We start from the raw sequence: 26,234 nt of genomic DNA on the forward strand, positions 1-26,234 counted from the left end.
TTCTCCAGAGTTGGTGCTCTGAATTTGGACTTCTAACTTCCTAAACCAAGGACCTAAAGCTTAAGAACAAACAAACCTGTGTTGGAAGAAGTACAGCCAGAATGCTCTTTAGAGGCCAGGATGATGAGACTCATACTTCAGATGTAGGACCAAGAAAAAGACTCCATTATGTACATTAGCCTGAACACGTCCTCCTGTTCCAGGAACGTGCTAAATCAGCTCATGCTGCCTTAGAATATCCTTTCACCCCTAGCAACAGCAAGAACTAGATAAGCAGTAGACAGGACAACCCAAGGCCAGATGCCAGATGTTTTCCTTATCCTAGCCTAAGAACAAAAGACCACCAATACTGACAAATTAAACCGTAACATCTCATACTTTGCCAAATGTCAACCAATCCAAATATTGTAAAGCTGAAAAGCCCTGAGCTTGCTTGAAAACGCTATAAAAACCCTGCCAACTGGAAGTTTGATGCTCCATCCCTGATCCGCTGCGTCGGATGCAGGTGGAGTCCGAGCTCAGGCTTGAATAACTGGGGGTTCGAGGCTCCATCCCTGATCCGCTGCGTTGGATGCAGGTGGAGTCCGAGCTTGTGCATGAATAACTGAGAGTTCGAGGCTTTGAAGTCAGGCAACAAGGGATTCAAATCATAGTTTTGCATTCTACTTGGTATGTGATCTCCAGCAAGTTCCTTCATCATGTTAAGCCTCAGTGTCTTCCTTTATAAAATGGGCTAACCCTTGGGTTATCAGATTAAATGAGGTAAGGTATTGTACTGCGAGGTAGATTAGATGTTCTTGGCTGCAAAAAAGCAAAACCAAGGCATTGAACACACACTTTTTATAAGGAAACAGAAAAGGTTCATTCCAAAGCAGAGTTAGACATCAATCCCAGTAAACTGCAAAGGGATAAAAGGAATATATTACAAGTTTACCAGACCAAGGAGAACCGTATCATCCAGAGAGTGCTGGGGGATGCTTGGGCAGTGGGCTGGAGACTTGGTGGGAACACCAACCCCAGGCAGTGCGTCCACTCCACAGGTAGAGTCCCAATTCCCGGCCTGAAGACCTCTGATCTTTATCCTTCTGCAAAGATTGCAAATTCATTTATTTTGGCCAGGCAGTTGGCCAGCTTGTCTGACGTGACTCCAAAGTTGTTTTCTCATTTCACTTTACTGAAGTTCTGTCCACGGTTACACATTTGCTTTTTGGGTGTCAAAAGAACATTTTTCTGGAGATAACATCAGTTATTGCTCCCAGATTGCTTTTTCCAGGTTCTAGCGAGCACTGCTGCCCCTGTACTGATGCCCAGGAGTGCTGCAGAACACCAGAGACTCCATCTTCGTTGTTTCTCCAGCAGGTATGCACAGGAACTGACAAAAAGTTAATGCCTTTTATAGTGACATCACCCTGTAGGTGAATGAGAACTGCTCTTTTTCTAAGTTTTTATTGTGAATTGAGTGATAGTTTACATGACAGAACATTGGTTTTACGCTTATTTCATTGCAATGATTACAATCTCCTCTGTGCATCATCATTCAACAGTATTTGCATCTATTCCGTGTACACAAAAACACTCAGGAATATATAATCATTTAAACAACCGAAGGGCACATTCTGCAAGCCAGCACTCAGTCTTTCTCTTTCCATGAGTCCAGAGTCTTCAGCTGCTCTCTCTCTCCATGTTCCCATCTCATCTTCATTTCTGGTGTCGCTGCTTCTCTGAATAGGGTCCCACATTCCGCTAGTGCTCTTCTCCCTTGATGGTCCTAGGGTCCTCTATTTCTGGACTGTAAGATTAATCAGTCCCCCTTTTTTGTTACAAAACTTCTACCTTTACAGTTGTGACAGTTGCAATTAGTCATGATAACAATTATTCACTCTTCAATCATGAGAATCTAATCCCCATCGCCTTTCACCAGACCCATTTAGAAAAGATGAAAACTATTCATTGGGGATTCTACCTTCCCCCACACACTGAAACTAAAATCCTTCTTGAAAACTTGTAAGCTAGTCACTTCGTGCCTTTATAGCCCCTCCTCCCCCCATTTTAGGTAGCCAATGTCTAAGTTGCCCATCCCTAGCAACCCTGTATACAGAGATGATAGGATTGATAGTTGATGTGAATACTCCTTCCCTCTCAGTTGGTATTTTGAGCTACTACATCCATAAGTATAGGTCAAGTTCATTAAATTGTAGCAATTTACAATTGTTTCCTGTATCAAATTTTGTGTGTTCAATCTTCCTGTAGTCGAATTTTAATCATGAATGGGTACTATTTACATGTTTGGGTGGAGAACCTGCTCTTGGAGGTGGGGAAGGACTACAGTTACGATGCATCTACAACAGGAAGCACTTTAATTATGCATCATTCTTTTGAAGAGATCTTATCTCCACTGCATAGGTTCAAACAGTCGTTATTTTTCAGGCCTGTGCCAAGTGCTTAGGATACAAGTGGTCCCACAATCACTGTCTATGGAAGCAGCAGTCAAGAAATCAAATGACATATTTCATTGGGCAAATCTGCTGCAAGACTTCTTTAAAGTGTTAAAAAGCAAAGATGTCACCTTAAGGACTAAGGTGTGCCTGACTCAAGTCATAGTAATTTTCAATCATCTTATATGCATGTGAGACCTAAACAAAGAATTGACATCTTTGAATTATGTTGGTGGACTGTCAGAAAGATGAATAAACCTGTCTTGGAAGATGTGTAGCTAAAATGCTCCTTAGAAGCAGACAGGGAATCTTCATCTCCTGCTCTTTGGCCATGCGGGAGGACCTGTACCTGGAGGAGGACATGATGCTTGGTAAGGTCAGTGGAAAAGAGGACGTCTCTCCATGAGATGGACTGACACAGTGACTGCAATAATGGGCTTAGATGTGGCAATGATTGTGAGGATAGTGCAGGACTGGGCAGTGGTGTGTTTAATCTGTTGTACATTGTTCACTATGAGTTGGAGCTGACTCAAAGACATCTAACAATGAGTTTGGATTTTGTTTAAGGGGTAAGAGTGTGCTTGTTAAATGTTGTCGAGTCGATTCCGACCCATAGCGACCCTGTATAGGGTTTCCAAGGAGCAGTTGGTGAGCTTGAACTACCAATCTTGCAGTTCAAACAACTTTGCAGTCTGACACATTAGCCCACAGTGCCACATTCTATGAGGCTTTAAAGGAAGGGGTCACAGGCTGTGATTCATACTGCAACAAGAGCCCTCTGCTTGTGTGTGGAAAGGCTGTCAGGAGCAAGGGCAGGAGAGGACCAATGAAGACTCTGGGGAGGGATGACACATGGTAGGACTTGGGATGCATGTAGAGTCACATTGCCAGAGGCTTGCTACACTGGCACCCAGGTCAGACTCAGAGCAATGGTTTCTACTCTGCCTCTCCATCCTGGTTTGTGGAGAGTGTGGATCTGGAAAAGTGGGGCAAGGTGGAAGGGGGAAGGGTATAACCACAGTCAATAGATAAAGGTGTGAGTCCCAGTCTAAAGACGGAAGGCCTCTCATTTTTGCTGGTCTGCAGAAGCAGAGACAGTAGCAACCTCTGGAAAAGCTTGTGCTTATTACCGAAGGAGCAGCAGAGACATCAGCTATAGGTCAGCTGAAGTGTTCCTAGCAGGGGAGGGCATTTTTACATTGCAATTTAAGGCTATGAAGACATGCCCAGTTCTCATCTAACAAGACTGCTGCTTCTTCCCAGGGAAACAATCTGATGTGCATAAAATTGTACCTACTGGGTTGGCTGGCATGGTGCAGTTTACAGGAACAAAGTCCTGGTGTCCTACAGTACTAGTTTAAATGACACTGGCTTTAGCTGAGCTTATTAGCAATGGTGTCACCATGACATCTAACTTGCCTTTTCACTTTAGATGGGTCCACCCTTTCCATCAGGACATGTTTCATGCAATGCCAATATTCCCTTGGCCCCTGCTGATGTAATGCCAGGAAGATCCCTCACTAGCCAACCAATTGGGGGCATGATCCCAAATCCCTCATTTGAGAACTGCCAGAGCCAGTGGCTGTGGAGTATCTTTTTTTAACTTGTGTAAGCCTATCTAGAGCAGAAATTGGGTTGAAACATCCTGACTCAACCTGGAAGTAGCCTGGTCTGACCCCTTGGTTCTGCGGTTGGCAGTCCCCCGTGACCTTGGGCCAGACACCTAGTCAGTCTAGTCTGTGGAGGGCTGCATCAGAAGCGGGAGTGATGCCAACAACCCCACTCACTACCCAGGCCTGGTGGAAGGGGGACTTTGTGAACTGCTAGATGGTACAGGCATAGGTTGGTCTTTTATGATCTCGTCTGGTATGTACCATAAACATATGCAGAAAGCCCGAGAAGGGGGTGGGGCCGAATGTCTGAATACAGGGACCCAGACTTCTGAAGTGCACTAGGCTGGAGGACAGTTGGGAAGAACAGGTACCTGCTTACTAATGTCCTCCGAAGCAGCCCACGAGAAAGTACAGAACTCCACTGTGCTCATCTGGGTTTCTAATGGTCAAGCTGACAATTGACAAAGGTTTTTCAGAGCCAAGATTTCCAGAGTTACCTCCACCTGCAGGAGGATATACTGTCAGAGATGCTGCTGGTCCAATGGGTCCCTGCTAGCTTGGGAGCAGAAACACCAAGCCAAGTCCCTTTCTCAGGATGGGTGTTGATGGGAGCTACAAGCCACTTGTTCCCTTCTGAGTGGAAATGCAATGTTGGCTGTTGGCTGACTGCAGGTGAAGCAGTACAGTGTGACACAGTACAGCATGACTCAAAACCAAAGGCTCAGAGTCAGTGTCAACTCATGGTACTCAAGTCAGTGAAACTTGAAGTTTTCATCCGGCACTCAAACGATCCTTGTCCCCCCCAAACCTGCACAGGAAACAACCTTGCTGGGGGTGGAGGGTCTTTGCCAGCTGGGACTACCATCTACGTTGTTGCTAATCAGAACTCAGGGCGGGGGACAATTCTAAAGTGGGACCTGCACCTCAAAGCCACTACTCACCTCTCTGTAAGCAAAGCCACTGGAAGAGGTGGTGAGAGCTTGGAGCACAAGAGCCTCAACATGACTCGCCTACCACATACCACCAGACAATGTCTCAGTGGCATTTTGGTTCTGCTACCTTTTCAGTGTGGGAAACCCTGACTCAGGACTCACTTGGGTGTTATCAACTGCTTCCCAGAGAACATACCCCTCCGGCCTCTTCAGTACACTAGAGGGCTTCTGCATGTGAAGTCAGTGAAGCAACCAGAGTGGCTCAGAATCCCTGAGGTGACTAAACATTGCCTGGCTGAGGGAGGGAAGGAGCTGAGTGGCAATGGCCTGAGGAGCCCGCCCCTCCCAGGTGCTGAGGAGAAGGGAGCATAGGAAAGTTCTTTCACCTAAAGGCTTGTGTGTGTCCAGGTCTGACCTCACACTCCTGGCACTCTGACTGCTGGCCAGTTTTATGAGGGCAGAAGATTGGTTCTCTCAGGCTGAGGGGCTAGAAGACCTCTTTCCCACAAGTCCCCCTTCTCTCCCTAAAAAGGGGGAAATCTCTTGTGTAGCAGTCATCTTTGTGGTGGCAGTGGGGCATACTGGTAGATGGGTTTTAGGGGGCTAAAACAGCAATTTTTATACAAAGAAAATGAAAAGGAGGCTCCTTTCCAGTCCCTGGGCCCTCCTTTCATTATCTACCTGCTATAAGGTAACTACAACAAATAAGGTAACTGGACTGGAAATCACAAAGTCAGTGGTTCAAACCTGCCCGCCAGCCACACTAAGAAATCCTCTACAGGGTCTGCATGAGTCAGAACTGACTTGATTGCATACAACAAGGTAACTAGGATATTAAAGCATGCACGTCCACTTCAACTGGAGTGTTTCCGCACAATATGCCGGGGGCAGGCCTTCCAGTTTTTTAGGTTATTTTTATTTATTTTTTCCTTTAAAGTCCACTGATCATCAACAAAAACCCAGAAAATGAAACTAAGGCTAAAACAAATGTCCAACCGAAATCTAAGAACCCAGGGCTACGGAAGGAGGCGTGGCACTGGACTGTACGCTGGGGCTGGAGGCAGAGGAGACACAGGAGGGAGTGAGGCGGCTGGCTGGCTGGGGCTATGTTAGCCGCTGCACGATGACGGCATTGAGCAGGTTGGCTTCCTTCAGGGTCTGGCTCTCATCAGCCAGCTCTTTGTTTGGGAAAGTAGTCATGAGGACAAAGCTGGTGGCAGCCATGGCTGGCCGGGCATCCACGATGAAGAGCCGGATGTCGCTGATCCTAGTGTTGGGGGGGGTGAGTGGGGAGGAGAGTGAGCAGAGCCTTCTCAGACTGTCCACCCCACCCTCAAACACTGAATCACATCCCGGAGAGCCTCTCCTGCTTCTTCTCTACAGGGCAGCTTTAGCTTTAGCTTTTAGCTGCCCTGTGGAGAAGAAAAACTGACCTGCTGAAAACCATTCCAGGTAATTCCCCTTTCCCTTGGGATCAACACCACAGCCTGCCTAATTTTACATCAGCTTCCTTGTCGTGCGTGGTTCTTCACCCTCCTTTCAGTTGTCGGGCCGTGCTCTCCCATACCTCCTCCCCAACTGTAAATAGCACCTGCACAGCTGAGCTGAAGCCTGCTACTTTTAGCAAGAAAATCCTTTTCACCCAGCTGGTAAGCACTTGGGTAAGTTGTGCGCCCTGTGGTAGAAGTGGCAGCTACTCGCAACAACTGGCTTTAAAGAGTGAAAAGAAACTGAGGAAACTCCTTGGGTCATGGTGAGATGGGCTAACCCTCTGGAACATCAAGCATGTGAAGTGTAAGGAAGCATCCACTTATCAACTCTACCCTGGTAGGAACCCTGCCAATCCTCAACGACTGACAAACAATTCACGTGCCTCCCATGGGCTCTGGTTTAATTGGCCCATCACTGATGAAATGTAGACACCCTTCCCTGTTCTAGAGAAGAAACAAAAAACCAAACCAAGTGCACCCCATGTCTGTACTACACAGGGTTTTCAAGGCTCTGGCCTTTTGGAAACAGACTGCCAACCCCATCAAGATTCCTCTGGGTGAGTTTGAACTGCCAGCCTTTCAGTCAGTAGTTGAGTACTTAACCGTTTATACCACCCAGGGACACCGGTTTCAGAGAAAGGGGCTGTCAAATATTTATTGGCAACAAACTTCCAGCACCTCCTCTATTAGTCTCATCTTTCTGTGCCTCAGTTTCAGCATCTTTAAAGTGGGGAGTTAGCCTTCTCTGGGTGATTGGGGTTAGTACAGCAAGTAGTTCCAGAATCCTTAAAAGTCAGATCTGGAAGAGACGTAATAACCTGGTGTTTCAGTCCCCATAGGGGTGGGGGTGGGGAGGAGGAGCCATGTGCCAGCACTGCACCCCCACTCCCCTGTATCAATTACAGCAGTTCTGACTTTATTTGTTCCACATTTGGTCTTTAGTATGAGATTACCTTTTAACAAAGCCTGGTGGCTAAAACAAAAAAATGGGACCACAGCCTGAATCCAATCTCCTAATTTTGCAGGTGAGGAAATGAGTCCCACAAGAAGGGGGTGAGCAGTTACCGGACACACCTATAGGAGAGTGGGGTAGAGCCAAAGGCTTCCAATCCACAGTTCCCGTTGTTTAGGAGGAAGAACAGCTCTGGCTTTCTGTGCATTTCTAAGACACATTCCCAGAATAAGTCAGGCCAGAAAAAGCAAGGTACCTATGACTGTGGTTGAATTTCTGCACCAGCCTCCCGCCGTCAGCGAGCCGGATTTGGATGTTGGTGGTAGGCTCTGACTCATTGATTGAGATGGAGGAGCTGGCTTTGGCTTCGTTTTCTGCCTGTTGGGCTGGAGAGCTGGTATTCAATACCTGGGGGGCAGTGCTGAGGAGAAAGGACAGAATTAGGACATGGGCAGAAACAAGCCCCTAGCAGGGATGGAGTCCTTCTTAGACCTTTACTCAGCACGTGCTGTGCATTAGGTACAGTGTGTGCTGCTGCTGACACAGTGACCGAGACACACAGAATTTCTACCGAATGGAACTTAGGGCTCCAGCTGAACTCACCCCAACACTGAATCATTCAATATCACTGCCAGCTCCCTCACTTCTAGACGACTAACCCAGGATGAGTAAGCCAGCCACCTCCTTTCTCTGTGTCCTTGCCTGAACAAGGGTGAGAGGAGGGAAGGAGTGTGTTGTGCAGGAGAGCTGGAGTGGGGTATTCCAAGGCAAAGTAGCTGAGGCAGCCTGGCTGTGGTCTAGTGGTGAATGGCAGGACATCTCCCTGTGATGAATTTTCAAGCTGCCATCCCCTGTGCGATCTCACCTGTGTGTATCTCACAGTCATGCAACTACGGGACCAAGACTTCCAGAAGGTCAGCTAGGTGCCAGGTACTACAGGAATTCATTATATGAAGACGAACAAGATGTGATATCTGCTGGTGTTCAGAGCTCAGATCTTAGACCTGGATGAACTGGGGTTTGAATCTATCTACTCTGTGTCTCTGGCACACTTAAGATCACTTAATTTGAACAAGGGTAGGACCATCTACCTTTGATTGTGAGGACTAAATGGGAAAATGACATGAAACATTTCGGGTGGCTAATGAAGGAAAGTACGCCTAGAATCCTTAATTCTCCACACCTGTTTGAAGCCACCGTCCCTCACCTCTGAACCACTGATCTGTCTCACTCTCAGCCTTTCCCTTAAGCACAGATGACCAGGCCTAGACTTCTGCCTAGAAGAAGCCACTAGATGAGAGTTCGATCTCCCCTCTAAAAGCCTTCATCAGTACTGCAGTGCAGTGGGTTATTTCATATGACTCTTCTATCCATAGTCCTTGTAACTCCAACCAAACAACTTTCTCCCTGATGGATCTGGGTAAGAAAAGGTGGGAGAAGATGCTGATAGGATTATCTGATTCAGTTGTGATTGTTATCAGAGTTAACTGTGAACCTGGAACTCTAACGTGGGTTTAAAATGAATGAGTTAGCTCATAAACAGGATGGGGATTCCCACAACCATTAAAGAAGAGCCAAGAGTGGAGTGGCAGAGGAGCAGCAGAACCAAGAGCCAGAGCATAACACAGAGCAGGGAGCTTCCCAGGCCATGGAGCATGCAAAGTGGAGTGACTTTGGGCAGAAGGCTTGCTTGCAGAGTGAAGTCTCTCCAGGCACGTATTTGGGAAAGTCAGTTTGGCTGACCTACAAACTGGAGCCGAGTGCCTTCAGGGTGAGGCTTATAGTGGAGTGGTGTGTCCCATGGGCATCTGTCAGCAGTCCAGAATGAACTTTGTAACAGTGCTGGAGCAAGGGGCCAAGAGCCAGACAGAGACATGACTATGAGCATGGCAGGAGAGGCTATCCTGACTGGAAGAACTGTGCCCTGAACATTTCTGATCCTGCACTGTAACCTATTGTTGTTAGGTGTTGTTGGTTCCAACTCATGGTATCCCTGTGCACAACAGAACAAAACACTGCCCAATCCTGGGCCACCCTCCCAACTGCTGATACACATGAGCCCAACCTTTCAGGTAACAGTGAGCCCACTGCTGCTGCCACTGTGCCAATCCATCTCATTCTGTGTGTGTGTGGGGGGGGTCTTCCTTTTTTCACTGACCCTCCACTTTATCAAGCATGATGTCCTATTCCAGGGCTGGTCCCCCCTGATAACATGTATGAAGTATGAGAGAAGATGTCTGGCCATCCCAGCTTCTAAGAAGTATTTTGGCTGTACTTCTTCCAACACAGATTTGTTTGTTCTTCTGGCAGTCCATAGTCCTTCTAACATTCTTCTCCAACACCATAAGTCAAATGCATCAATTCTTCTCTGATCTTACTTATTCACTGTCTACCTTTAACATGCATATGAGCCAACTGAAAAAAAAACCATGGTTTGAGTCAGATGTACTTTAGTCCTCAAACTGGTATCTTTGTTCTTGAATATGTTAAAGAGGTCCTGTGCAACAGTACAACAGAATCTACCTAATGCATACTCGTCTGGTTTCTGGACTGCTGCTTCCATAAGCAGTTGCTATGGATCCAGCAAAATGAAGTCTTTGAATCGTCAATCTTTTCTCCATTCATCATGATGTTATTTATTGGTCCAGTTGTGTGGAGAGAAAACAAGGACAGCAAGGCTGGTTTCACTGTCCAGATCCTCATAAACAACAGCCTATTTGTCTCTAGGGTCCTGTGTTCTGAGCTCTGACCTTGTTCCTAATGAGGCATGAGTGGCTAGCAAGGAGGCAGGGGATTCTAGGAAAGGGCCAGCCAGAAGCTCATGGGCATGGCTGCTGGTAGATCAAGTTGATCCCTACAGATGTGGTGAGGAAAGCAAGGGCAGGAGCCAACTTGAGTGCTGCCAGATCTAGAACACAGTCCCAGCTGTACTACATACCAGCCACATATCCAAGGACAAGCCCTTTAATACCCGAGAATCTCAGCTTTCATCTGTAAAATAAGGATTATAATGGTGAGGGTCACTAGGCTCTAAGAAGGCTGGCCTAGTGGCCCACGAGCAGGGCAAAAGCTGAGTGGTACCCTGAGAGAAAAGTGGTTTACTTATGGGCTAGCCAGAGGTCTGATGGGAGAACTCTGCTTATCAGAGAGAACAGTGATCATAACCAATCCTCTTAGGGGCAAAGGTAAGACCAAGAATACATGTTGGCAATTGGTACAAGTGAAGTCAAGAGGACAAGGCAGGAAAAAGTCATAAGAGGTGACTGTATTAGCAAGGTCAAAGAAGCCAAGCTGTTAAACTGCCTTAACAGTGGTGCCACAGCCCACACAAGGAAAGCAAGCCTGAGGCTTCCCTGGACCTGAACAGCCTCTGGGAGGCCTGGTTGTACCATACAACCTGGAAGTCCTAATCCTCGCGAATCCCCACTGAGCATATATGTTGGTTTCACACTTAAGCTATCAAAAGCTATCAAGAGCCCACTACAGGGCTCTATATGCATTAGCTCATTAGTTAGTAATTTTCTTATCAGACTAATTTGTAGTTGAGGAAACTGAAGATGTACATTTGAAGTCACAGAGTTAAAAAGTGCTGAGATAGAGATTTAAACTCAGATTTGCCAACGCTGAAGCTCACATACTCTATACTCTTCCTCCCATCAAAATAAAATCGTAAGTGCTTTGTAAATAGTAAAGAGGTATGCAGGGTGAGAGGCACAATGGGTCTACTGGCCTCTGCTTACCTGCCCAGTTTCTGACCCTCGCCAGTGAAGGCTTTGAAGGCTCCCTTGGGCTTCACGAAGTCCTCATCCCGATGGTCTTCCATGTCCAAATTCACCTGCCCACCATGAGCTAACCGCCGTAGCTCAGCTGGTACCTCCCTGGAGAAGAAAAGGCAAGGCTAGGGTCCATACAGAGCAGTGATGGGGGAGAGGGGAAAAATGCCTCGCTTCCAACTCCAAGAATCACTGGGCTCCACAGGCTACCACAACCTTCTCTCTGCAGTGCTCAAGTCACTGCAGAAACCAGCTGTTTCACTTGGTCACTTGACTCTGTCTAGGGGGAAAAGTGGACAAAGAAAGTTGTCCAAGCAGAAGACAACGATCTGAGAACCTGTATCTCAACTGCGCTAAATCTGTATCCAAAAATATACCTGTCAAAGAATGTTATCTTCTGACAGCCTCTTCCTCTCCCATCTGCATCTCACTTACTAACATGGGTCCTGGAAAAGGGATTTTCTGCTCACCCTCTGCGGATAGACTCCAGAAACTGGGCATTAGATGGGTCTTGGTAGCTTCGAAGCTCACCATTGTCCAGGCTAAACCCACTCTTCCAGAGCTTCAACACCACATGAACCTGCGACAACAGGAGACAAACAGTTAATACAGCTGGGAACCTGGCAAGCACACCAATTTGAACCTGTTTTTACTACTTCACTTCTGTTGTTACTACTGAAACACACACATGCAAGGAAACCATTCAATTTACCAACCAAATACGCATTGACCTGAAATAAGAAAGCAAGGTTGAGTATGGGCTACATCTTGTCTTTGCCACTCACTAGAAAGGTGGCTCTGAACAGGTGATTCAATCAACATTATAACTTCCTTATCTGTCAGGCTGCCAATGCGCTTAGCATGTAGCTTGAGCTCAACTGAAGTACTGTGGCAAATTGACTCATGGACTATTTTGCAATCATTAATGATGAGATCTATCATTTCTGTTAAAAGTAACACCAACACTCAATACATATATGCAAAAAAAGGTCTGCTGATGCTGCATGCTGTAGAGTTGGTTCCAATTCCTAGTGATCCTGTCTGTGTAGCATTTCCAAGGCTATAAATCTTTACAGGAGCAGAAAGCCTTATCTTACTTACACAGAGCCGCTGGTGGATTTGAACTGATGATCTTATGGTTAGCAGCCCAACACATAACCCACTATGCTACCAGGTAGGAAAAGGTCTAGAAGATGGTAAAAAAACGTATTAGCAGCTGCTAACTTAGATGGATACCAAAACCCAAACCAAATCATTCTGACTCATAATGACCTTGTGGGGCAGATTAGCACAGCCCCATAGGATTTCCAAGGCTGTAATTTTTATGGAAGCAGACTGTCACTTCCCACTCCTGTGGAGCAGCTAGTGGGATTTTTACTTAAAAAGGATTGACTTTGTTTTAGAATAAAACCCCAAACAAACCCAAATTCATAGAAAATAATGGCCACAAAGCTACATAAAATGCTTATGGCATATTAAATAAACTGCTTAAAATTATGAACTTATTGGGTGGGGGAATCCTATGCATATGGAAAAATGTACTGCTGCCTTAGATGGTCCAAACCAAACCAAAATTGTTGTTTCAGGTCTCCTCTATTGGTCTGAAGGTTTAACTTTAGTCACACTTGTAACACCTGGGAAGTCCTGGTGTGGTGCTGAAAGATAAGCACTACACTGCTAACAGCAATATTGGTGGTTCAAAGTCATCAGCTGCTCCTCAGAAACCCTACAGAAGGTCGCTGGGAGTTGGAACTGACTTAATGGCACTTAACAACAGACCACCCAGATGGAGCCCTGGTGGCACTGAAGGATAAGCACTGGAATGATAACCACAAGGTTAGTAGTTCAAATTACTTGTTCTGCAGGAGAACGATAAGGTTTTCCGCTCTCACCAAGATTTACAGCCTCAAAAACCCTATACTGGGTCACTATGAGACAAAATGGACTTGATAACAATGGGTTTGTTGTTCTCCTGGGATAGCACCCAGGTACACCTATCCCTCTGTCTGAGCTGCTGGAGATGCTGAGGACTTCCTTGTCGGTTCCCTCTCTGTACCCCTTCTCACCAGCCTCCTTGCCCTTTGATTCTCAGATAACCCTCCCTGTTCAGGGCTCATAGCAAGGGCATTGTCTCTGACATCCTCACATCACTTCACATGACAGCTGGGACCAGCCCCTTCTGACCAGGAGCTTCCCCAGGGAAGGCATATGCACACTCACATCTTGGCCAGAATGCCGTCTCCTTTCTCCTGCCACGTATGCAGATTCTTCCTCTGGTGCTGCCCCAAGGCGGTAGCCACCCCCTGCAAATGGCTACAAATGACAAGTTCATACACATTTGAGAGTTTGCTCAATAGCGGTGGGGTTACTTAGGTAACTGGGCGGAGGACAGGACTCCTTACCAAACTTGTTAAATACTAGATGCATTCTATTTGGCTATCAAACTCAGTGCCAACAGGCAGAGGCAGTACCATAAATGAATTAAGTGGCCAGGACTGGGGAAGAAACTGGGAATGGGAACCCTGTCCAGTTACTCACCTCTAGTCAATTGTGACCATGGAGGAATTTGGGTGCAGGATAATAGCAAAGATATTTTATTTTCTCCTCAAAATCCAGAAGCCCAGATTTTATGTTACAATAGATGGTTTTTGTTTCAATTAAAACAATGCACAACACTAAACAGGCTGAACTAAAATGTCAAATGGAACATGTGTGCAGAGACTGATCTAGACCACAGATCACAGGTTTAACCACCACCCCAAATCTTGGTTTTATGTTAAAGCGTGAGAGAAACTGCATTTCTCTTCAACATAAAAGACCAAGGAAGCAAATAAAAACTGCCAACACAAAACCAGTCATTACTGCGGTAAAGAATGAATGCCTCCTTCCTGACTAAGGGACCCCAGTCCAGGAGGCAGAGACAACAGCCCTGTGCTCACTCTCGGTTTACTGGTCTCTCCGGGGCTCTTGGTCACTCGCTCCACGGCTACGGCTCCATGCTCCTTGGCACCTTTAAAGAGATCATCCACCAGCTCGTTGGGACTTTTCTTCCGGGGAGGTCCAACAATCTGCTGTCCACTTCTCTCTGAACCCCCAGCATAAAACCTGGGCAGAAAATACACCTATAACACCAAATGTCCTTGGAAAACACAAACAGAGCATGCAACAGGCTTTGGGTTAGGAGCCAGGCACACTAAGGTGAAGGGCACAGTGCCCATCTGTGGGAACTTACTGTCTAGTTGGAGACATTTGTAAGGATGCAAGCAAGTTTAATGCAGTATGAGCAGCAACAGAAGTCAGTGAAGGGCACATTGGGAGCTCTGAGCTGTGGGGTCATCCTAGAAGAGGTGCTGTCTTCTGGGCTGAGTTTATCAGATGACCCGATTTGGAGGAGGGCATTCCAGGCATCCATGGCAATATGTCAGCAGAGCAGAATCCCAACTGGGACTCTCTATCAGGTGGCTAGGAGATAGCTATTCTTCTCCAGAAGGTAGCCACTACAGTTAGTCTGAAGCAGCTACCACTAGTTGCTAGGGTTAATGGCTTCAGTGATGTGGTTAGTAGAAACAGCTAAGCTCCAGTCCTGACCCTGCCACTGTGTGACTCTGGGCAATCCAGTGTACTGCTCAATACCTCACTTTCTTGTCTTTGAAATGGGAGGGAAGGACCATGCCCTACCTACCTGCTCCTTAAGTCAGAGCCATGAGGTTCAAATCAGCGGATGTATGCAAAAGAACAAGCAAAGAGTAATGCACACATGTAAGGTGGTGTGATCTGGCAGCACAGGCTCATCCAAGCCTGACCTCATCCTACATTGGGGGTACTGAGGAGAGGGCAATGGAGACCACTGCAGAGGCTCCAATCTCAAGTACAAGTCCTAAGACACCCACATTGGCCTTTACAATGGCTGAGCATTGCTTGAGATTCAGTCAGCACTAGGATCTGAAAACCAGTTGTCACACAGTCTGGCCAGCTGCCTCCTTATCATTCCTACTGACCAACACCTCTTGAGAGAGGAAGAATTGAGAACCTGTAAAAAAAAAATAGCCCTAGCCTTCTACTTCCTGACAGTCACCCACCAGGTGTGAGGCAAAGCCACAGCCTTTGGTGGAGACAGCATCAGTAAGTAGTTTCTGGTCTGTAATGCTGCCAGGCCATGGAAGTAGTGGGATGTGAACTAAAGGCAAGCTATCACATGGAGGACGGGTCATTTAGGACCTGGGCATCACATTTGTGATGGTACTGCTTTTCACTCAAGGAGTAGAAATCCCTAAATGAACGTTTACTCCTAGACCTTTACCTAAAAGGTAGGCTTGGAGGCAGTGGGGAGGTCACAATATGGATGCAAATAGAGCAGAGGGTGTGCAGTTTCTCAGTGCACTCCCCAAAGAATGACCAAGATAAAGTAACTGCCTTTCCATGATGGTAATTATGCAGTGTTCCTCAGGAACATTTCACAGACCAAGGCAGATCCCATGGAGAAGCAAACCTGGTAAAATGAGACTAGAGCTGTTCATTCCAGGTAGATGAATGGACTGTAAGGATTTTATTAAGGGATCTCAAAGGCCTACCTTAAGAACTAGGAGCCTGTGGATATCGATCTCTAGAAACTATTTTAACAATCTAAAACATGTTCTGAGATTAATACAGAGATGCTCACAGCTTTGGAATTTACAGTAGTAAAATAATGGAAACAATTTAAGCATTGGACTTTTCATATAATGGGTTATTTAAACCACTGAATATGCTTATGAGGAACTTTAAATGACATGGATATAACATTAGGATGTAACATTAATCCACAAAACAAGTTATTTGTCACCATGTAAAATATATACATAAAAGTATATTTATACACAGAACTAAGATGAAATGGAAATAGGCCAAAATGGTAACTATAATTACCAAAGGGTAGATGGATGAATGTTACACTTTTTCATCACACTATCATGTATTCTCTACAATGGGCACAAATTAATTTTACAGTAAAATTCTTACAGATGAGAAAAATGTGTGTTGTGTATTTATGTGTATGGGGGGAACATGAGTACACGCCTTCTATTGTTAATTACATGGATATCTTGCTTTTTTAATTGAAAGGAAAAAGCAGGAAAGAAATACACCAAAGTATTACTGACAGTCTTAATTATGAATTACTTCTCTTCCTGTAATGATTTTTTTCCTTTCTCCCATGTTTCTCAATAAATACATGTTACTCTGCTAACTGAAAACAAAGCAAAAGAGCAAAAAAAAAAAAAACAACAACAAGAAACAACACCCCAGAGTGCCACAAAAGAAACAAACATGGTAACAGGGAGCAGGGGTCATGCCCAGATTACTGGCTGTTCCTAGTGCACCCAGATTAGTCCACACCAGAAGCTGAGCACAATGACCAGACTCTGCTCTAGGTGAACTGCACATGAACTATGCTCTCCTGTCACACACTTACCTCTGGCCCTCTTCCTCCTCCTCCTCCTCGTCTTGGTCATGAATAAGGTCTCTGAAGGATGTCACCCTGTTATCACTGGAGACACAAAAAGGAGCAAAATGATTTCAAAAGGTGTTAAAGATTAATAACCCAATGTCAACTGCTAGAGAGTTAAGGGCAGACTGGGAGTAGATTGGGGGGGGGGGGGGAGGCAGGAAGAGGATGTGTGCGGAATAAGGTTAAGTTCCCAAAGTTTATAGCAAAATCATGTGGTTTCTCCCCACCCTCGACTTCTCTGAAAGGTCACACAAAACTGATAGTAAATTAGAAAGTGCTATTATGAGGTAAAATGGAATCTACTTCAAGATTTCCTGGGTGGGGAGGTGTGTGTGTGTGCGGGGGATAGAAACAAAGAGGTTTTTATTAGTTCAACAACTTACTACTGGGTAGCTACTTCTGTCACTGAAGTGTTAAACACTGAGGGAGTGCCTCTATGTCAGGTACTCAACTAGCTGTTAGATGATGAGATGATGAGACACAGTTCCTATTCTTGAGATGCTTACAGATGGGCCAGGAGACCATGCACTAACTGCTGTGCAGCAGGGCTAAGAAAAGGAAAGCACACAGGCTATGCAAAGCAGAGTTTCTTAATCCCAACAGGGTAAGGATGGGCGATAAGAAGAAAGGTTTCCCAGAAAAACACGGTATTTGGACTGAGTAGATGGTCAGTCAGGGAGATGGAGGGTGGTGGGACATTAGAGGAAAGTTGCATATATTGCATACCACACTAGAGGAAGGACAAGTAGTCAAGAAGCAAGAAGGCAATGAGTGTGTGGTGGCAGCACTTACCTCCTGCTGCTGCAAGCTAGCCATGAAAAAGTAGTTATCAGGAATACTTAATTTATTATTTACTATTTTACTATTTAAGGAGCTCTGGCAGTATAGTGGTTATGAGTTGGGCTGCTAATCTCAGACAGTAGCTTGAAACTACCAGCAGTTTTGCGGGAGAAAGATGAAGCTTTCTGCTCTTGTAACCCCTATACAGAGTTGCTATGAGTCAGAACTGACTCCACGGACCATAACCACCACCACCATTTTACTATTTATTAGGAATAGAAGCAGTATTGTGTGGGGCGCTGAGGGGCGGGCACAACTAACAGTGGGTGTGAAGGGGGCTAACTCTTCTGTCCTGTGAGGCTAATTAATGCCAAATCAATTGTTTCTGATGACACAGATAGTTCAGCATTTGACAATTAGCTGAAAGGTTGGGCAGACAGAATCCAGTCAAGGTGCCCTGAAAGGTCACAGCCTTGATAAGTCTATGGATCAGGTCTACTCTGCACACAAGCGTTATCGCCATGAGTGGCGAGCAATTTGACCGTAATTAACAGCAACAGGGCACTCACCATTTCACCAGTCTCTCCAAGTAAGTCTGGGACATGCTGAGTAGTTACTTGGGATTGTTATGTGCCAACAACTCGGTTCCAACCCATACTGACCGTGTATAGGGTTTCCAAGGAGCAGCGGGAGAGCTTGAACTGCAACCTGTGGTTCAAAATGACTTTGCATTCCAGCACATTAGCCCATAGTGCCATACCAGGACTCCTCTATTTGGGATAGGCTAACCTGTTAAACACCTTCAAACACAGAAGGCACACATGCTTGAGTGGATCACTTGTTCTGAAGTACATACATCCAGATTCTGACAATATCTACCACAGACTTTGGGGTTCACTCCAAGGTTACTTACTGCTGTAAAGCTGATTTGGACTCATGCTAATTTTGTAGGACAGAGCAGAATTGCCCCATAGGGTTATCAGATTACAACATTGTTCTCCCACTGAGTAGCTGGTGGGTTGGAAACACTGACCTTTTGATTGGTATTTTCAAAATTACTGAGCTCTTTAACCCTTGTGCCACCAGGGCTCCTAAGTGTCCATTAACCTAACTCACTCACTGCCACAGTGTTGATTCTGACTCACAGCACCCTATCTAGGGTTTATTAGGCTGCACATCTTTATAGGAACACAAAGTATCATCTTTCACCCATGGAGTACCCATTGAATTTAAACGGCCAAACTTGTGGTTTGCAGTCCAGTGCTTATCCTTCAGCGCCACTAGGGCTCCTTAGGTGTCCATTGTTATTATTAAGTGCCATCAAGTCAGCTCCAATCCATAGCGACCCCATACAGGGTTTCTGAGGAGCAGCTGGTGGGTTTGAACTGTCAACTCTGTGGTTAGCAATCCAGTGCTGATCTTATAGAGCCCTACCAGGTACCCATTTTTTGGTTCAAATCTCAACTGTGCCTACTAATTTGAGATCATTCATATGTTAATTAAGTCTTCATGGCCTCATATGTAAATAGGGACAATCACAGCTCCTGCCTCATGGCTGTCTGAAACCTTCTGCAGTGTGAGGCACAATTAACTACTACTTTTGAGCAGTAATTCTCAAAAGTGTGGTTCTTGAATCAGGAGTATCAGTGTTACCTGAAAACTTGTAATAAAAGCAAACTATCTGGCCCTACGTCAAGACTTCCTGAATGAGAGACTATGGGAACAGGTCCCAGCAATCTGTGTTTTAAGGACTGCTCCAGGTAATCCATAGGAGCTCTGGTAGCACAGTGGTTACGAATCGGGCTGCAAATTACAAGGTCAGCAGTTCGAAACTACCAGCTGTTCCGCAGGAGAAGGATGAGGCTTTCTGCTCCCGTAAAGATTTACAGCCTCAGAAACCCTGTGCAGGGTCGCTATGAGTCGGAACCGACTCCACGGCTCATAACCACCACCACCACCAGGTAATTCCAGACCTATACTCAAGTGTGGAAACACTGCTCTGGAGTAATTACAAATGTCAAAATACTTTGTCTTATGGCTTCTACAGATTAACAAAACGTTGCAGAAATTTCTTTTTGGCATCAAAATTGTACATAGTACCTGAAGGAGTACAAAAGTCCTTAGCTTACTTTTCTGTTTTTAATATGATTACTTTAACTTTATGACAATGTCTCTATGATGATGGAATATGATGTACCTGCACAGTCCAATACAGAAAGTCACGGGCTACATGTGACTGCTGAGCATTTTAGATGCTGCTAGTGTGAAGAAAAAGCTGCTTCTTTTATTTATCTTAATTAACTTATACACTCATGCAAGGTTCATGGTTACCATGCTAGATAGTGCAGCTCTAAAGAGCAAGACAGTAATGGTTCCTAAAATTCTCAGAACATACACTTTGTGCTGAAAGGAAAGAAAAGGAAGAAATTAGCAACTACTATATTAATCCTGTGCTGGGTACAGGGGTGGAAGGGTCACATGGGAGAGCAGCAGCAGCTTTGGGCTCAGACAGATTCGGGATTCAATGTGCCCTAACGGTAGCTGTCAGTTACTCACCCTTTCTAAGTCTTAGCAGCCTGTGAAATGGTGAGCGCTCAACCTACTCCCAAAGCCATTGAGAAGTTCAGAGAAAAGACAGCGAGAACATCTGGCAAAGCTGGACAGATGGTTATGCTCCTGAAAATAGTCCTCTCCTTCGAGGAATTTCCAAAATACAAAGGTAAGTGTCAGGAAAATAGTTTCAAGTGAACACAGAAGAGATATCTTTCCATATTACATAGACATGGGCCAAAGAAGTGAATGAATGATAGTTGTGGCTACTGTTCTGGTGAACAAGACTGTGGCGAGACATATCTAAACCTGGAAGATACTCAGGGATCTGGATGGGTAGAAGCAAGAGAGGACATGTCCTGACAGATGAGAGGAACAAACACAATACGAAAACCAAAAATAAGGCATCATTGGAATATTGATTCCAACAATTTGGTTGAAACAAAGAATTCAAGACATGAGGAAAAGGAGTATGACTAGGAGTACAGGTTCAGCGCAAACTCTAGAGGCCTAAAATGGCTACAGGGAGAGGCAGTACACAGGGCTGGCTGAGCTAGATGCTGGAAGCAGAAGCAAACTTTCATTTAAACCTGTTTTACTAACTGTGTGACCTTGGAAAGATCTCTTGTGTAATATGAATAACGACACTACCCACCTCAAAGGGTTGTTGTGAGGACCTAGCCCCTGTTAAGTGCTCAACTGATAATGGGTATTATTGAGGAGTTTACAGACTTTCACCTATAGCAAGAATTAACTTTTTTCTGTCTCAGAGTTCACTGATAATCTGGTAAACGCTATCTATGGACTCTGCCAGGAAAGATACTTGTGATAGGCACACAAAATTTTGCCTCTATTTCAGATCATTTACAGACCAACTCAAGTCCGTTCTATAGACTACCCTCTAAAATTTCAGGGGTCCTACATTAAGAACCCATTTTAGAGTCAAAAGGAGCTCACTGATAGAGAGCTGGTAGCATAGTGGTTATGAATAGGGCTGTTATCCTCAGGGTCAGCCATTCGAAACTACCAGCTGTTCCAAGGGAGAATGATGAGGCTTTCTGCTCCCGAAAAGATTTACAACCTCGGATACCTTGTACAGGGTCACTGAGTTGGAACCGACTCCACGGCACATAACCACCACCACCATGTGGCAAGAGTGCTGACACGGACAGGTAGTTAGGAAAATCATAACTGGAATAGGGAAGTCCCGTATCAGACTGTGTCCACAACATTCAGGCAAAGTAGGCCCAACCCCACAAAGAAGTGTCAAGTGCTAGGCCAAGTTTGGCTTCTTCTGACAATACAGTCAGCCTTTTGGTGAGGGACAAGGACAATGAAGTAACCAACGTTGTCCTCTCTCCCCTTTCTTAGTGCTAAACTCTCGTATTTCCTTGATTCTTTTACTTTTATGTCTATTTCTTAAATATATGCACTTTTGTGGACTAATTCAGAAAATACATAAGAATGGGGAGGATGAGAATAAAAGCTAAGAATAACAAAATGACAATAAACCAAAACCAAACCCACTGCCACTGAGTTGATTCTGACTCACAGTGACCCTATACAGTTTCTGACTGTAAATCTTTATGGGAGCAGGCAGCCTTTTTCTCCTGCTGGTGGATTTGAACCCCTGACCTTGTGGTTACCAGGGGACCTTAAAAAACAAACAGAAAAAACATACCATTTATTGTAGTCTAGGGACTGTACAGAGTGCTGATGTGGAGCTGTAGGATAAGCACTGGAATACTAACTACAAGGTTGGCAGTTCAAACTCACCAGTCACTCCTTAGAAAGTTTACATAGGGTTGCTATGAGTTGGAACTAACTCGATGGCATGTTCTACCAACAATAAGGACTTTAAGGAGTAAATACATGACATACATTAGCATCCCACAGTAACCTGGACATGTAAGAGACTCACATACTAGGAAGTCGGGCATCTCTACCAGCAGCTGCAGGAAGAGCCATTACCCCAACAACCATGTCCCAGGCAGTGCATCCCAATGTGCCATCACTGACATTTCATGAACTAAGTGTTTGTGAGTGACTGAAAGATTCCTTGTCTGTTACTTTTTTCCTCTGGAGATGGGAGGTAGAGGAAGCAGTTAAAGGAAGTAAAAGGGTCTGGGGTTAGTATTCGTTCTTCAAAGGGAGGAAATACAGTTTAAACTTCAGATGCTCCCAAAGAGAAATGATATACCTCTTTACTAGCAAAGACTCTCTCTCTCTCTTCTTTCTTTCTTCCTTTCTCTTTCCTTTCCTTCCTTCCTTCCTTCCTTCCTCCCTCCCTCTCTCTCTCTCTTTCCTTCCTTCCTATCTTTCTCTTTCCTTCCTATCTATCTATCTATCTATCTATCTATCTATCTATCTATCTATCTATCTATCTATCTATCATCTATCTATCTATCAATCATCTATCTAATCTAATCTATGTGGCTACAACATATACCAGAGGGTAGAAATAAATTAGGCTCCAGGAGAAAAGGAAAGTCTAATTCATACACATTTGCAGTAGAGACCCTGGCTGTCTTCTGGAAGACCAATACGGTCCCACTCTGTAGACTACCCCAGTACTGATCTGTCACAGGGACAGAGGAGCAGGAAGCAGGGGGGGATACGACCAGGAATGCCAAATGGCATCATAAAGGTTAGCACAGCTCCACCTAATAAGGTTTCTCTATTCAACTTGGGAATGGGAAGGTTACACAGGTTAACCTTTTCCAAGACGTCTCAGACTTCTTAGAGTGTAACAGGCATCCTAAAAATATTGTTGTTGTTGTTAAGTGCTGTGGAGTCCGTTCCGATTCATAGCAACCCTGCACAGGGTTTCCGAGGCTGTAAATCTTTACAGGAGCAGTAAGCCTCATCTTTCTCCCATGGAACAGCTGATAGTTTCGAATTGCTGACCCTGAGGTTAGCAGCCTAACTTCTGACTTCTACAGCATTCATGGAAGGAAGTTTTTCAGTTTCTAATTGAAAACTGGCAGAGATTGCATTTACTCCTTCCATTTCAGCACCAAGCCCACCACCCATCCACTGCTGTTGAGATGATTCTGACTCACAGCAACCCTATAGGATAAAGTAGGACTACTCTACCGAGTTCTCAAGATTCTCAATCTTTACAGGAGCAGCCTCATCTTTGCAGCTAATGGGTTTGAACTGCTGGCCTGCGGCTGACACTGCAACATTTAACCCACTATGCCAACAGGGTCCCTTTCATAAACAAAAGCCTCTCAAGATTTCTTAAAAGTAGGTTCTGTAGCTTTCCCCAGGATTGAATCATAAACCACATCCAGGGAAGTCATGTGTATCTCTACAGGAAATGAAGGAGTCTTTCAGGGACTTACTATCCACCACCTAACTCTTAACTTTCCCACTCAAATCCACAGGTCCACACTCCCCCAGGCCTAACTCCTTTATCAAGCCAGATAATAGCTCCTTGTTACTGCTGGAAGCACATGCATGTAGCAATAACTGCAGCTGGCTCTTACCTGGGGGCTGTGCCTCTGGATACTGAACTGGGGGTTGGCTGCGAAATGGTCACGATGTCTTCATCTCCTCCGTCCTCATAAAAGCTTGCTAGGGCGATCTGAAACAGAGGTAGCACCTTGGGATCCTTATACAGACCATCACCTAACATACAACTCCTGTGAGCACAAAGGACAAAATACACAGGCATAGCCCTCATTTATAAGGTAGTCATAGAAAATTAGACCAATAGTCAACAGCCCAATTATTACTAGTCTTCACATCAGCTGAAACAAACTTCACCCACTTAGAGGAAAAGAAAGCAAAAGAGAGATTTGGGACAGCAGAACCTTCCATTGCTCCCCCCCCCCCGGTAACGTAGTGGTTACAAGTCAGGCTGCCTACCTCAAGGTCAGCAGTTCGAAACTACCAGCGGTTCCATGGGAGAAAGATGAGGCACTCTGCTCCCGTAAAGATTTACAGCCTCGGAAACTCTGTGCAGCATCACTATGAGTCGGAACTGACCCCATGGTACTTAACAACAACAATTCTTTTTATGGAGTCCTGGTGTGGCACTGTGGGCTTATGTGTGAGACTGCAAAGTTATTTGAACTGCAAGGTCAGTGGTTCAAACTCACCAGTCGCTCCTTGGAAACCCTATACAGGGTCGCTATGGGTCGGAACCAACTCAACGGCACTTAACAACAACAATTCTTTTTATATGTAATGTAATCCAATTAAAAGAAGCTCTGGTAGCGTAGTGGTTATGAATCGGGCTGCTAACCTCAGGGTCAGGAGTTCAAAACTACCAGCTGTTCCACGGGAGAAAGATGAGGCTTTCTGCTCCTGTAAAGATTTACAGCCTCGGAAACCCTATATAGGGTCGCCATGAGTTGGAAAAGACTCCATGGCACATAACAACAACAAATAGTCCAATTAAAGAGTAAGCTCTGGTAGCGTAGTGGTTACGAATCGGGCTGCAAACCTCAAGGTCAGCAGTTTGAAACTACCAGCTGCTCTGCGGGAGAAAGATGAGGCGTTCTGCTCCCGTAAAGATTAACAGCCTTGGAAACCCTGTGCAGGGTCACTATGAGTTGGAACCGACTCCACGGCACATAACAACAACAACCTTTATTAAGCATATACTTATGTAACAGGATGTTCTGAATGCTTTACATGTACTAAATTCATTTAATCTTCACAGAACCCTACATGATTAGTACTATTACCATCTCATTTTAAAACCAATACAGATGCACTGAGAAGTGAGAAACTACTCAAAGTCACAGAGCTGATACGGAGTGGGGACAGAAATCTACCCTAGACAGTTTGCTTAGGGCCCTCACTCATACCTTCTGTTATTGTCACAAGTCAGGAACTATAGATCAGCCCAGGTTGCTACTTTTACTTTCTCTCTGAGGTCCAGTTTCTGAATCTGTGAAAACCAGACTCTAGTCCCAACAGCCTCCCATACTGGATGAGATGATATACACTAAGATTTACAGACAGCTATGCTTTAGTACCATCACTCGTTTATTAGTGTGTCATACTGTGGTGGCTTTTGTGTTGCTATGATCCTGGAAGCTATGGCCGCGGGTATTTAAAATACAAGCAGGGTCACCCACAGTGGACAGGTTGCAGCTGAGCTTCCAGAGTGGACAGTTTAGGAAAGACAGACTACTTCATTAAGAATCAGAACACAGGATGTATGAAGTATGAATCTAAGAAAATCAGAAGTTGTTAATAATGAAACAGAATGCATAAACCTCAATATCCTAGGCATTAATGAGCTGAAATGGGCTGGTATTGGCCATTTTGAATCTGACAATCACATGGTTTACTATGCCAGGAATGACAAATTCTACAGGAATGGTATCACATTCATCATCCAAAAGAACATATCAAGATCTGTCTTGAAATACAACTCTGTTTGTGATAAGATAATATCCATATAATTACAAGGTAAACCAGTTACTACTATTATTATTTAAATTTACGTACCACCCACTAAGCAAGTGATGATGAAACTGAAGAATTCTACCAACTTCTTTGGGAATCCTGGTGTGGCACTGAATGTTAATGCACTGGATTGTAAAGTCGGTTGAACTGCAAGGTTCAAACTCACCAGTCGCTCCTTGGAAACCCTATATAGGCTCGATAGGAGTTGGAACAGACTTGGCGGCACTTAACAACAACCAACTTCTTCAGTCTGAAAGTGATCAAACATGCAATCAAGATGTATTTATAATTAATGATTGGAATGCAAAGGTGGGAAATAAAAAAGTATCAGTAGTTGGAAAATATGGCTGTGGTGACAGAAACGATACTGGAGATTGTATGATAGAATTTTGCAAGACCAATGACTGCTTCATTGCAAATACCTTTTTAAAATAACACAAAAGACTACAAACATAGACCTCATCAGATAGAATACACAAAAATCAAATTGATTACATCTGTGGAAAGAGATGGCAGATAAGCTCTATATCAGCCGAAACAAGGCCAGGGGCTGACTGTAGAACAGACCATCAATTGTCCATATGCAAGTTCAGACTGAAGCTGAAGAACAAGAAAGCAAAAGGTAATTAAGAAGACAAGAAAGAAGGAAAAGACCAAAATGGATGTCAGAAGAGACTCTGAAACTTGCTTTCCAGCATGGAGATGCTAAAGTAAATGGAAGAAGTGAGGAAGACCAAGAGCTGAACAGAAAATTTCAAAGGTCAGCTCGAGAAGAAAAAGTCAATTATAACAAAATG

At 44.8% G+C, this 26,234-nt stretch overlaps 1 protein-coding gene across 3 annotated transcripts in view; it reads right to left on the reverse strand.

Annotated features, from left to right (window-relative positions):
* Positions 1-6,084: 6,084 nt before the first annotated feature.
* Positions 6,085-26,234, reverse strand: part of NSFL1C (NSFL1 (p97) cofactor (p47)) — a 31,616-nt gene continuing 11,466 nt past the window's right edge. The window contains exons 3-10 of one of the 3 annotated variants that reach the window (XM_006860738.1): positions 16,645-16,719; positions 14,878-14,883; positions 14,135-14,300; positions 13,416-13,508; positions 11,666-11,775; positions 11,163-11,300; positions 7,679-7,843; positions 6,085-6,247 (exon numbers count right to left, since the gene is read on the reverse strand). In XM_006860738.1, coding sequence (XP_006860800.1) covers positions 6,085-6,247; positions 7,679-7,843; positions 11,163-11,300; positions 11,666-11,775; positions 13,416-13,508; positions 14,135-14,300; positions 14,878-14,883; positions 16,645-16,719 — 916 coding nt within the window. The remainder of the gene's footprint in view (positions 6,248-7,678; positions 7,844-11,162; positions 11,301-11,665; positions 11,776-13,415; positions 13,509-14,134; positions 14,301-14,877; positions 14,884-16,644; positions 16,720-26,234) is intronic. The other 2 variants (XM_006860737.1, XM_006860739.1) reach the window with 2 other exon arrangements.

The sequence above is a fragment of the Chrysochloris asiatica genome, unplaced genomic scaffold (assembly GCF_000296735.1).
Source record: "Chrysochloris asiatica unplaced genomic scaffold, ChrAsi1.0 scaffold00039, whole genome shotgun sequence".
Classification (NCBI taxonomy): domain Eukaryota; kingdom Metazoa; phylum Chordata; class Mammalia; order Afrosoricida; family Chrysochloridae; genus Chrysochloris; species Chrysochloris asiatica.